The sequence below is a fragment of the Ursus maritimus genome, unplaced genomic scaffold, assembly GCF_017311325.1.
Source record: "Ursus maritimus isolate PB19 unplaced genomic scaffold, ASM1731132v1 scaffold_6, whole genome shotgun sequence".
Taxonomy (NCBI): Eukaryota; Metazoa; Chordata; class Mammalia; order Carnivora; family Ursidae; genus Ursus; species Ursus maritimus.
Window position 1 is genome coordinate 56,625,932 of NW_024426774.1, and position 14,136 is coordinate 56,640,067.

General features: G+C 34.8%; 1 protein-coding gene across 5 annotated transcripts in view; it reads left to right on the forward strand.

Annotated features, from left to right (window-relative positions):
- The window catches only part of LOC103671314 (WD repeat containing planar cell polarity effector), a 416,159-nt gene extending 403,546 nt beyond the window's left edge, over positions 1–12,613 (forward strand). For all 5 annotated transcript variants that reach the window (XM_040623423.1, XM_040623422.1, XM_008699919.2 and 2 more), the window contains exons 17-18: positions 813–841; positions 11,746–12,613. In XM_040623423.1, the coding sequence (XP_040479357.1) occupies positions 813–841; positions 11,746–11,796 (80 nt within the window). In that variant the 3' untranslated portion in view covers positions 11,797–12,613. The remainder of the gene's footprint in view (positions 1–812; positions 842–11,745) is intronic.
- The last annotated feature ends 1,523 nt before the right edge of the window (positions 12,614–14,136 follow it).

Here is a 14,136-nt window from a genome sequence, read left to right on the forward strand (position 1 = left end):
GGAATATGGTAAGATGCTGCTGATAAGTTTTAGAAAATATAATCTACTTGGGAAGGTAGATTAAATAAATAAAGGAAGTAAATAAGAAGTTAACATAAGCATAGTGCCAAATGAGTGGTATATGCATCCGTGCACTAAATGCTATAAGAACAAAACATAACTGGTACTTAAAAATACCCACCAATTATACACAATTACGTGTTTCAAGGATGAGAATATGTAAATTAAGTCTACCTAATATCAATAATGAGAAATTAGACTATAGCACTATCACATACCTTTTCTCTTAGCCTAACGGCATATACATTTAAGCAAAGATGTCTCTTTTAAAAGCATCATTTGATCTACTAAACCAGAGCCAGCAGGTATGTTGTTGCTATGAGGACAAATAACCTACAACTGACTACAGTATTCTTTCCCATTCAGAAGGGGAAAAAAAAGGTCTGGTAAAAGTTCTCAACACAATTCTCTAGGTACCAACTAGAATTGGCACTTAGATGAAACTTACTTGCCATGCAAGTTTTAAGGTATCATTTTAAGAACAAAAGGAGCAATGTAGGCATAGTCTACTCATTTGGCTTCAGTGAAGATACTAGCCCTAAAGGTATGTATGAGAATCATTGGTACTTTCATACTTTTTGAGTTTTGGCTATTGCTGTCTCATGAGTTTTCAGTATTTCAACTTGTTTAAATTTGGATTAAGTATTTCTTTTTCTATTAAGGCTATTTATTAAAAGGTTCTGTTAATAATTTTCATGATGGGCCTTTATTAGATTTAAGATAATTAATGTTTTGATATTTTATTTTTAAAGGAGAAATGAGAGAAGACTGCACAGAACAGGTAAAACACTTCCTCTTAACATTTATTATTAGACAATTAAATTCCAAGAGAAAAGCATGGTATATGTGATTATTTTGAACTCAGAAAAAGATGCCTACTGGTATACATTAACTGGAAAACATTTTTCTAAATAACTATTCAGCTTTTCAGTATTTCAAGGTTATAATATTAGAATAGTTATTTTTGAAAAATAAAACTGTACATAATGGAGTATGTACAAATGAAATTATATATGTGAAATTTGCTTCATAATAATCAAGTGGAGAGAAAGGAGGAGGTATATACATGAATTCAAGTTATCAAGAGTTGATAACTGATGAAGGTGGGTGATGGGTAAAATAGCAGTTTACATATACCATTCTCTCTACTATGTTTGAAACTATCCAAAATTAAAAGTTTATTTTTTATATAAATTTTACTTATTTAACATACCGTACAATATTGGTTGCTGGAGTAGAATTCAGTGATTCATCACTTACATACAACACCCAGTGCTCGTCACAACAAGTGCCCTCTTTAATACCCATCACCCTTCTAGCCACCCCCCCCCAAGTCCCTCCATCAACCCTCAGTTTGTTCTCTATCATTAAGAGTTTCTTATGGCTTGTTTCCCTCTCTCCTTTTTTTCTTTTCCCCCTTCCCTTATGTTCATCTGTTTTCTGCCTTACATTTCACAGATGAGTGAGATCATATGGTATTTGTCTTTCTCTGACTGACTTACTTCACTTAGCATAATACACTTTAGCTCCATCCACATAGTTGCAAATGCCAAGATTTCACCAAAATTAAAAGTTTAAGAATAAAAGGTTTATAATAAAGACAAGGCTATCCAATTCATTTTTATTATTTTTATGTATAATTTGTATAAGTAATGCAGGTGGGGTCCCTCTCCATATTCTGCCATTAACATATCTAAGTTCATTTTGAGGAAGTATCCATACCCTATTATACCAATTTCAAAAAGGTTAGGTGTAAGTCAGAGAAGATTTCATAATTTTATTAAAAGTTCACAGTAGATTACCATAGTAACTAATATATTATGAAACTCTTCTTGGCTCACAGCCTTATAATAGGGAGTGGACTGGACTGGGGCCATGGGCCATAGGCCATAGTTTTCTGACCCCTGGTTTACAGTAATGAGTTGGTGGCCCAGCAACCTCCACACACCCAATAAAAGAGAGAGAGAGAGATTAAAATCTAAGAACTCATGGATTTTTAGATGCTTAATGTGTTTCAGTTCCCTGTAGTCATTATCAGTTTTGATGTACCAGTTGTCTCCCTTCATGTTGGCTCCTTTGTCCTTTTGATATGGACCAATTAGTCTTTTTTTTTTTTTTAAGATTTTTTATTTATTTATTTGACAGAGAGAGACAGGCAGCGAGAGAGGGAACACGAGCAGTGGGAGTGGGAGAGGAAGAAGCAGGCTCTCAGCGGAGGAGCCTGATGTGGGGCTCGATCCCAGAACGTGGGGATCACGCCCTGAGCCAAAGGCAGACACTTAACGACTGAACCACCCAGGCGCCCCATGGACCAATTAGTCTTTGACAGCTGCTTTACTTTTATGATGCAAATGTCCCAGACTCAAATATTCCTGCTTTAAATGTAGAACCTACTATTTCTCCATTTCTACTATTTTCTCTAAGGTTTTATATAAATTTTAGACTTTTTCAGTGAATACAAATAAAACTTTTTTTCTTTTAAAAATATGTAACTGATATTACCAATTTAAAAGTAAGATAAAAGAAGTTTTATTTCACTTCTTTGTGCTTTGTCTTGTAGCTCTTTAGTCTTATGCTAAAAATCTTGGCCCTTAAATATACTAACATTTTTTTTCTTTTAACTAAACATCACAACTGAAACTGCTTCCACTTAGTCACCAATGACCTCCAAATTGCCAAACCAATTATTACTATTTAACCCATCAGAACTTTCTATACTAACAATAAGAACTATGCTCTTCCTCTTGAAACATTCAGCTTCCATTACACCACACTCGATTAGTTCTTCTACTTTGCTATTTCATTTCTATTTCCTTCTATGGCTTTTTACTTGCCTTTAGCCTTTTTTTCTTTAACAATTCTATAATATTATCCCTTGATGTTTTTATCAACTCTCAGGAATCAGTAGCAGAGAGACGTAATTGCTGTATCCAGCCCAGACTCCATCCCAAGTTTCAGACTGATATATCCTATCCCTGAAGAGCCATTGCCAGACTGTTAGTTGTCCCTTCTGTGAAGTTCCATATAGCACCCTATGCTTCTCCTACTACCATAAATGTCACTTTTTATTATAGCTTCTGGTTTAATGGTCTCTCCCACTACACTGTAAGGTTCTTAAAGGAAACATTTGTGTCCCCTTTGCTCACCATCTTATTAGCAGCAGGTATGGAATTCTGTAGTCAATATTTGTCAAATACCGTTAAATACAAATGAATGAATAAATATCTCTTTGACTAGGTAATATCTGTTAAAAGAAAATTTCCACAGACAATTTACTCACCTAGTAAGCTTTTATTGAAATGATTCATGAATCAGGCAGCATCCAATCTGGTAGACAGAAAAGAAGTCCAGGGGCATTGGGCAGTTCAGTTAGTTAAGCCTCTGCCTTCAGCTCAGTCCCGCATTGGGCTCCCTGCAGCTTCTCCCTCTGCCTCTCTCTCTCAACAAATAAATAAAATCTTTAAAAAAAAAAAAGAAAAAAAAAAGGAGGGGGGAGTCCAAAAAACTGTACAAGAGTTTTTTTTTAATTATTTCAGAGAGAGAGAGAGAGAGAGAGAGAGAGAGAGCAGGAGTAGGGGGAGGGGCAGAGGGAGAGAATCTTCAAACAGACTTTCCTATGAGTGCAGAGCCTAACTTGGGGCTTAATCCCAGGACCCAAGAGATCACGACCTGAGCCAAAACCCAGTCGAACATTCAACTGAATGAGCCACCCAGGTGCCCCAAGGCAAGAGATATTTACAGCGCAAAATGAGCAGGAACAAGGAAGTTATACTTGGCATTTGCAAATTGGTTAAAGCAGGGTTACTTTCCGTATATGGAGCAAAGGGAAGTTTTGTAGCAGGGTTAGGTAACTTGTGTTAAGTAGGCAAGCACTAACTAGTTGACTTGCCTTCCTTTTCTGGGAGGGCCACACATAGAAACTTAGTTAAGTTCTGCTTTGCTGATGTGGGGTTTAGCATGAGTGATTTCATCTATGGTTACTTTAACATATCTGAAACATAACATATCCAAAACCAAACTCATTGTTTTACCCTCCAGACCCAAACCTGCTCCTTCCCTTATATGGTATTTGTCACTCTTGATTCCCTATAACCTACTCACAACTAATAAAACTAATCATCAAGTTCTATTGATTATTGCTCCTAAATATTTCTAGAGTTTAGCCCCCTGTAATTCAGGTTTTAATCATCTGCACCTGGAATACTCCTTCCTAATTAATATCCTCATCTTTAGCCTATCCCCACCACTGTCACCACTACCTCGAATCTCACCTCCACAAAGCTGTAAGAGTGTTCTACCTATCATTCCCCTGCCTAAAACGCCATAGGATAAAGTCTAAGCTCCTTATTATGGTATATAAAACTCTGTTACCTAATATGCCTTCCTCTCCAATTTCATCTCCTGCTACTGGCCACCCAAGAGTGTCTGAATCATTTCACTGTCATATAACCCTAACACCTGTATATCACTTTGGCATACTGAAGGTGTCAATAATTGTTGATTGTACCAAACTAGACCTATGGAGACTTAAGTACCTTACCATTAACACTATTTTTCCAACTTTTTATTATGCAAAATTTCAAATATACAAAAAAGTTGTAAGAATTGTTCAGTAAACATCCACATAACCACTTAGATTTTACAGTTATTGTTTCACAGTAATTTCTTTATCATGTACCTATCAACCAGTCCTATCAATCCATCTTATATTCTGATAAATTTAAAGTAGCAGACATCCATACACTTCACCCCTTTAAGCCACTTTAGCATGCATAGCATTAACTACAGTTTAATATTTGTTTACAATATTCCCCTCCCTCCCAAATATACATACGATGAAACACACAGATCTTAAGTATTCCATTATACTAGTGTGTCTGTGTGTTAAACATAACATATAGGGGCGCCCGGGTGGCTCAGTCAGTTAAACGGCCAACTCCTGATTTCGGCTCAGGTCATGATCTCAGGGTGGTGAGATCAAGCCCCACATCAGGCTATGTGCTCAGCAGGGAGTCCGTTTGAGATTTTCTCCCTCTCCCTTTGACCCTCCACCTACTTGTGTGCTCTCCCTAAAATAAATAAATAAATCTTAAAAAAAAAAAGTAACACATATTACACTCATATTATTATAGATTATCTGTCTGTCTATCTCCATCAATCCTCAGAGGACTTTTACCCAAACGCTTTTCTTAAAGTTCATATTCTGCTCAGGCCTAATGCTATTTTTGGGTTAAAGTAAGGAGTGGCACTATATTTAATCCTTGCTTATTTTAACCATAACTTAACTTTAGGCCTCATCAGAATATGGACTTCAATTCTAAGAAAATTCTTTGGGTAGAATCTGCTGGGTAATATATAGAGAGATTCAGGGTGTGAAGTTTTCTGATGCTTTGAATTAGCTGGCTGTCAAAACCTTTGTTACTACGGTAGCTACACTTTTCTCAAATAGTGCCTCTCTACAACTTGTCAAGAAAGTTTGTTCTTCAGATTTCCCTGTTCCTACTCTCTTTTGTGAAAAACCTGAAAAAGGGAATTATGTTCCATGTCTTAACTTGAAGTAACTACCATGTGAAGAACAATTATATTAGTCTTTCTGAAAACAAAAAAAATGCTGACAATTTTTACCCTGCAAGAAGGTAATTCCCCAGCTGCTTAAGTCCTCCTCATTTTTAAAGTTTATAGACCATCTTCACAGTTATCTTCCTAACCTCAGATGCTCTGCAATTTAGTAGACTGTTCTTTGATAGATATGGTACACTTTAAGAAGATTCTTACCTACTTTATCCAGGACTATTTTTAGAAACACATTTAAACAGATCTTAGCTGAGATACAGTAAAGAGTCAACCATAGCGAAGAAAAAAACAAATTAGAAAATTCATGAATGGTTAAAATGGCAAATTTTATGTAATGCATATTTCACCACAAAAAAATAAAACCACCAGAGGTGTGGCTGGCTCCTGGGAAAATTTTGGGAAGGATTTGTACTGACAAAAGCTGATGAAAAGAATTTGAGCTCTCCATTAAATTTTAATAGACAAATTTGAAAGAGGTTAACTTGGGCTTGCATGTTGGAATACATTCTAGGTATGGAGCATACGTATCTCTTGTTCCCTACCACTGATTTCAGTCATAGACAAATAGGTAATAAATCATATAGTCCTATTACCTATTGGCCTATACTACTCATACTGTCTGGAAAAATCTTAGACTTGGAATGCCAGAAACTCATTCTTTTAATGTGGAATTATGACAGATACACCAATCTGCTGTTTATATTGCTCTTTTGGCCCTTCTATCATCCAGAAAGGTTGATTCCAGCCAGAAGAGAGCAGTACAAATAGAACAGAGAGTGTATTTGTGTGTGTCTCTATATTGTCAATATGTAAATATTGGGGATATATATATACACACACACACATTTACATATACATTTATATGTAATATAAACGTATATACATACATACATATATTCATATACTTACATGTATATTTATATGTAATATATACATATATTTACATATAATATACATACATATGTATATATACATACATATTTACACATATCTATAAATATATTTACATGTTGACAATTATCCACTTTAATAAAGAGCATCTTATATAACTGAAGTTTAAGTATGCAATTTCTAAAAGTGATAAAAGTAGTGATTTTTGTGTTCATTGATACTACTATCATAAGGCTTATTAATCTACTTGATGGATAATATCTTCAAATATTTGTTGAGATATGATACGTGCTAAACTAGTCTCATACATCTTTCCTCCAAAGAAAAATTTTTAAAAAAAATTTTAAGTGTATCAACATATTACCTAAAGAGGAGAGTTAGATAAACTATTAGTAGAAAACAAAGTGCCAATACAGCCATAATACAGCGATCATTCTTCATAGATATAAACCAGTTTATCTTAGTATTTATGACCTATCTACTTTCTGAAAGATTTGGGGCAGAGTTCACAAAATTATTTTATATACAATACCTAAAACACAATTACACAAAGCAAAAATCAATTAAAACTTGCAAAGTAAGAGATGTTGTTGAGGGGCGCCTGGGTGGCACAGCGGTTAAGCGTCTGCCTTCAGCTCAGGGCGTGATCCCGGCGTTATGGGATCGAGCCCCACATCAGGCTCCTCTGCTATGAGCCTGCTTCTTCCTCTCCCACTCCCCCTGCTTGTGTTCCCTCTCCCGCTAGCTGTCTCTATCTCTGTCAAATAAATAAATAAAATCTTTAAAAAAAAAAAAAGAGATGTTGAATATCTGGGCTGTTACATACAAATTAAAACAGTTTAGCTCTGATTTTGGGGGGAGCAAGGCAAAAAAGAGAAATGGGTTTACTTTGAGACATACCATGGTATAACAGAAAGAATGCAGAACAGAGGGTCGCTGGAGGGGATGTTGATGGGGGTATGGGCTAACTGGGTGATGGGCAGTAAGAAGGGCACTTGATGTAATGAGCACTGAGTGTTATATGCAACTGATGAATCACTGAATTCTACCCCTGAAACAAATACTATACTATGTGTTAACTAAATTGAATTTAAGTAAAAAATTTTTAAAAAAAGAATGAATGCAGGATTAATAGGCAAACTATCTCAGTTCCAGTTTTGTTCCACTACTTCCTGAGAGCTACAACCTCTTTATACCTATTTCCTAAACTGTAAAATGGGAATAGTTATATTTAATAACATCACAGCACTGCTATGTCGAACTAGGTAATGTGAAAGCATTTTATAAACTCCAAAACACCATTCATTATTATTGTCTTTCCTGACTTAATAGTTTAAAGTATGCAAATAGTAAATTCAACTGGATGGAAATGTTTTTCCAGCACTGGATTCACACTAAAGAATGCCTGTGTTAGAAAATAAACATGTCTTCAAGTAGAGTTTTGAAAAAGAAATCCTATTCACAAAGATGTTTTCGTTATAAGCCTTCTATAAAAGCTGAAATTATACTGAATCACAATTCATTGAAGGCAGTTCTGTGGAAAGGTGAGAGATCAAGTTCCAAGTACATTCCTTTCTGATGGTTTACTTAACAGAGCTAGTTGGAAAATTAGATAGTTAGCTTATCTATTAGCCTGTCTCTCATAAGTATCAGAAGCCTCAAGCCAACCTTTGGCAACTGCTAGATTATAGTCAATTTAAGATTTCATTTTCTACAAAAAAGCATCGAGCACCACAACTCTGGAATACTGATTAAAAAGAAATCCCTGTATGATACCAAATATGCAAGAAGCAGAGTTAACAGTCAATAGTGAAACTTGAGTAACTGGACAACTTGACTGGACAAGAAAGCATCTCCTGGGGGCACATGGGTGGCTCAGTCACTTAAGCCTCTGACTCAGTTTCGGCTCAGGTTGTGATCTCACAGGTAGTGGGATCGAGCCCTGCATGGAGGTGGGGGCTGATCCATGCTCACTGGGGGATTTGCTTGAAGATTCTCTCCCTCTCTGTCTCCCCCTCCCCCATACACACATGTGCTCTCACTCTCTCTCTAAAATAAATACATAAATCTTTTAAAAAAGAGAGAGAAAGAGAAAAGAAAACAAAGCATCTCCTGTCACACAGGGGTGGGCTTCTGGCATGCCTGTAAACAAGAGCCTTTAAATGACAAGTAAAGACAATCATAGGAGTTAATCATGAAGTAGCCTGTAGAACACATGTTCCCTGTTACTAGATAAAAAAAGCTGTAGTGGAAAAAAAGCACTTCCCAGAGAAACAACTAAATTCTAATCCCAGTTCTGCCGCTAAATGAGTAATTTTGGATAAAGCATTTAACCTATATGAGTCTTGGTTTTCTCATCTGTAAAACGAAAGGAGTGAAAATTAGGAAACTTTCTTCTATCTCTAAAATAGTATACTTCTGGGATTTAGTTTCTGTTGAACCAAATCAGGAATGTTGAATGAGACCATGAGAGGAAACCTAATATAAAATAATGAGATGATCACTAAGTATTAAAAAAAAAAGTTATCTGTATTAATTGAGGAACAGGTCAAAATCCAGTTTGCAGCAAAGCAAAGCTTAACTTGTCTATAGAACAAGTTGTCTTGTGTACAGAATTTGTCTTATGGAAGTCTGTGTACATTTAAGAGAGTGACCTGCTATCACCCAACATTAGGTAACAGCAATAGGGTGTGGCTTAGAAAAATGCATATAACTATATGTTGAAATCAAATGAGGGTCTGGGGAAAACCCTTTTGCTGCAGCAAATTATTACAGGAATTAACATGTAACCATTCAGTCAAGGGTGAGCAAAATTTCAGCACATAAGATGAAGATCGTCCTCCAATGAAACCATACTTCCTATTACCAAACAAAATCACCTCTCCCAAACCAGGAAAGAAACAAAGCAAAACTACCAATTCTACAGTGCTTATCCAGAGGGCTAAAATTTCATAAGCTTTGCTCCAATAATTCTATTTCTGCAACTCTATACCAAGGAAATAATCCTGAACACAGAAAAACTTCATGCCTAATAATGTCTATCACACACACACAAAAGAAAGAAGGAATGTCTGTCACTGAGCTATTTAAAAAAAAAAAAAGAGGAAGTTAGGAACAATATAAATTTAACCAAAAAATAAGGAATAGTTAAATAAAGCTATAGAATTTAATGGAATAAAATTTTGCCATTAAAAACAAAGACTGTGCGAGCATTGAAAAAAAGTGTTCAAAGTGAGGCAAAATCCTCTAAAAATATAAAGAATTGTATATATAATATGATTTCAGATATATTTAAAAAAATAAATAAAACATGGGGGGGGAAGACTGGAAGCAAATACATGGTTAACCACAGTTTTATATGACTGGTGAGAATATGGGTAAATTTTTATACTTTCCTGTGTTCCAAATTCTATTTAATGAGTATACGTTATTTGAAATAATAAATGAGTATACAAAATACATTATCTCATTAGTCAAAATATTCCTCTAAGTTAAATAAGGTACAAGTCAATATTATTTAGCACAGAACACATTATCATGGAAATCCTGGAAATGCCCTAAAGTCTTTTTAAAATAGGCTGAATTTTTTTTTAAAGATTTTATTTATTTATTTGACAGAGAGAGCACAAGTGGCAGGGGGGGGGGGCAAGCAGAGGGAGAGGGAGCAGGCTCCTCACTGAGTGGGGTGCCCAATGTGGGGCTCAATCCCAGGACCCTGGGTCATGGCATGAGCCGAAGGTAGACGCTTAACTGACTGAGCCAACCAGACGCCCCAAAATAGGCTGAATTTTTAAGGAAACTCTTTAAAAACTTTTAAGTCTTGGGAGGTTTCTGAGAAGTTAATTCTGAGATTCCTACTTTTTAAAATGTAATTCTTAACATAAGACACTATATATACATTCAAGAATATGGCTGAACCAGATACTTCGAGTATGTAAAATCTGGCCTTCCAGCAACAATTATAACTGGATACTAGAAAAATAAAATAATTTACCTAGGATTTCTGCCAGTTAGTGAATAAGACCAAAAGCTAAATCCAGGTTTCTTGATGATCATTCTACTGATGTACAGAATAGATTTTTGATATAGTAGCTTATAAGCCAAGAATTAGAACTTACCTTTTTTAAAATGCTGGTGCTTTTGGTGCTTTTTGTTTTAAAATTCAAAGCTACCTAAAACCCCTGAACTTGCCAGCACACACACACATGCCTCAGGCGATATTAAATTACTCATTCTTCTTGTTACCTGTTTTTCCAGGTTGGGTTTTTCTTTCTTTTTAATTTTGTGTACATCAGGATCCACAGGCACATGTATAAATACATGTTTCCCCTACTTGCCAACCCCATACCTGTTTTCTTCTAGAAATGACAAATTTCTGAAAGGCTTCTCTTACTAAAAAAAACTTTCAAATATAATTAAGGAGTAACTTTAAATTTTTTACATAAGAAAAATGTCTCCAATTATGACGTTAGTTTAAGTACTAACCACCACTCCCACTCTTTACTTTCCCCCTTTACCGTTCAACTCTAAGTAGGTTATCTCCAAACTTTCAAAAATGTCCCCACTGTACTGTTTTCCAAATAATATCATTCACCTTTGGTGTTATGTTTAAACATCCTCCAATTTCAGAATCTTACCATAAAATTCTTAGTTTATCAATACTTAACGCGGTTGGGGGGGGTGAAAGAAAGGTAAAAAATGGGAAATGGATGAAGTCTTTGCATCTCTTTGCAGCTTTGTAAAATTTTATGAAGGTCTTAGAAAACCATGATCTTTTCTATGAAACATTACCTCAAGAGCCACTATCAAATACTTACTAAACACCAAAATGAAGAAATACATGCTGTATTGGACTTTTGAGAACAGACAGTATTGTAAAATCAAATAGGTAATAGGCGGAATCACAAATGACGACCCACAGTTTGCAACTTTTCACTGCAGAGCCTTCACGTTTCCAAATCTCAACTAACATCCTGTCCTTCCTCCTTTGCCTTTTATGCTTCATATGTTATTTCTCTTTACTGACTTTTATTAACACCGTATCAATATTTTAACAGTAAGAAAAATACATAGTTCTCTTATGTACGTATAGTTAGTGCATTTTATTTTGTTTCAATGTTTTCTGATATTTAAATTAAAATAAAGATATAAATATTGAGTCAGTTATGTTTACCCTCTATTTAAACATGATTTTAATTTTTTTTATTTGTTTATTTTCAGGAAATCAGAGATGGTGGTTCTCTCAGAATGGTTCACTTTGGCTTGGTGTAAACAATAAAAAACTTTCTTTTTACTTAAAAAAAGAAACAAAACCTTTATTTTTCACATCTAAACTTTGTCATGGCCTGATACAGATCTGAATCTCCTCGTACAGATTAAAAAGAGGAAAGACTGTATGAATTAGTTAAGAGAATATTCAGAATATTCTCAAAGTAAACTTTTACTAGTTTCAGAAACATGTAGCATAACAGCAGTGATCCTAAGTAAAAGTCCTTTATTTATTTTCAAAGTTTCTTAAATTGTGCAATAGGTGCTTAAAAAGTAAAATATTTAAACTTGGTTCTCCCAAGTATTTTAAAAATTTCTTCTGATCTTGTTTACATTATTAATATGCATTATGAATAAGATATTTATTAAGCAAAAATTTCTGCTCAGACCTATTGTTGGGAGACAATTTTCTACGGTTCTCTTGAATTATTGCTATGAGGCAAAGAATGTCCCTTGGAGCCAGATACCATCTCTGGAGCACCAGTCAGTCATGCCTACTGCCAGGCTGAAAAGTTTTCTTTTTTGGTAAAGATTTTATTGCTGAGTAATTACACCCAACTGGGGCTCAAACTTACAACCCCAAGATCAAGAGTCACATGCTCCACTGACCAAGCCAACCAAGCTCCCCACCCATTCAAAAAGATTTAAAGTTCCCTAAGCTCAGCGTTCCTACCCTTTACATAGCCCGTTGAGTGTATAGGTATCATCTGACCCTCTTTATATCACCCTGTGGGAATGGGCTTTGGAATCAATGCTCCCCACCAAAAGTTGACACTCCAGCTACTATTACTATGAGTAATAAACTATCTTTTGTTTCTGACTCTGGAGTCTCATGTCTTCTACCAGCATCAAACTGTTGCTTGGTAACTTCTTAGCTTACAAATAGGATAAAAATCTCAAACCCTTAACAGCTCTTGACACCCATTCATTAGCAGATAGCATATATTTTACAATAGTAAATGTCTATAATAATCAACATCTTTTTCAAATGTTGTACATGAAGTAAATTATATATTTAAATGTTATAGTTAAAAGTTAATTAGATTGGAGGCTTTTATACTTCAGATTTTTCTCCCTGCTTCCTATTCATCTGTACTTCTACCAGACGGTATGACGAAGAAAGGAAGTAAAACTCAAATTAGATTTTTCAGTTTGCTACTGCTCTGGAAAAGATTTAGTAATACATGGTATGTGAGCCATACTAAAAAGAGATGTAGAGTTACCAGCAAATTTTCATTTTACTATTCCCATCCTTCTTTATCACAATAATCAAAAGTTAACTAATGTTTTTAAAGACAAAATTGTATTGAGAAAGATATAGTTCTGTCAAGATTGCAAACATTTTCTCCAGATTTTCTAGTAAATAGTCATTAATCAAAAATACAAACCACATTTCCTGATCTACTATATCCTTTTATTCATTTCATCACTGTCTTCCACAACGATGTGAGAGACTGGTAGAAAAGTTCAGTTTTATTTCTAGGTCCTATGTGAGTAGACATAGTCTATGCTAAATCAATATAGTCAATGCAAAAAAGTAAAAATTTAAATGAGACATTAAGATAAAATATACATATAAAACTATTTTGTCCTATATAATAAGTCTGCCAGTTACCTAAATGAAAACTAAGCAAAACAATTTTAATTCCTAGATAAATTGCCCAATTTCCCTCCTTCACATGCCTCCGGAAAAATTAACTCAAATATATAGAAAACCAAGTTTAGACAGTAATAAGAATGTATCATACAAGAGATCCTTGACAACATCCATCTATAAATATTGTATTTTCCCAATGCTGTGAACCCGGGGATGTTTACTAATTAATTATTCCAATAAATTAATATTCCTACTCTGCTACCACCAGTTCTAAAGTGAGAATAGTGGCATAAACAAGAATAGCTAGGTAGCACCTGTGCACTGAGAGATTCAGTTTCTCATTCAGAGTGGATCTATGAGCTTTTCTGACTATTCTTCAAAAACGCTACTGAACTGTACACTTCAAACTGATTAAGATGTTAAATTTTAAGCTTGTGTATTTTATCACAGTTTTTAAAATATGCATATAACGGGGTGCCTGAGTGGCTCAGTCAGTTAAGTGTCCAACTCTTGATCTCAGCTCAAGTCTTGATCTCAGGGTCATGAGCTTAACATGGAGCCTACTTAAAAAAAAAAATTATATATATATATATGTGTGTGTGTGTGTGTGTATATATATACACACACACACAGGTTTAACTTATTATATGACCTTGAAGGCTCTGGAAGAAGTACACTGAGATTGGTTATCTTCTTAAGATAACTCCAAAAAAGAGCTAAATTTCAGATGTACCAAGATTTTTCTA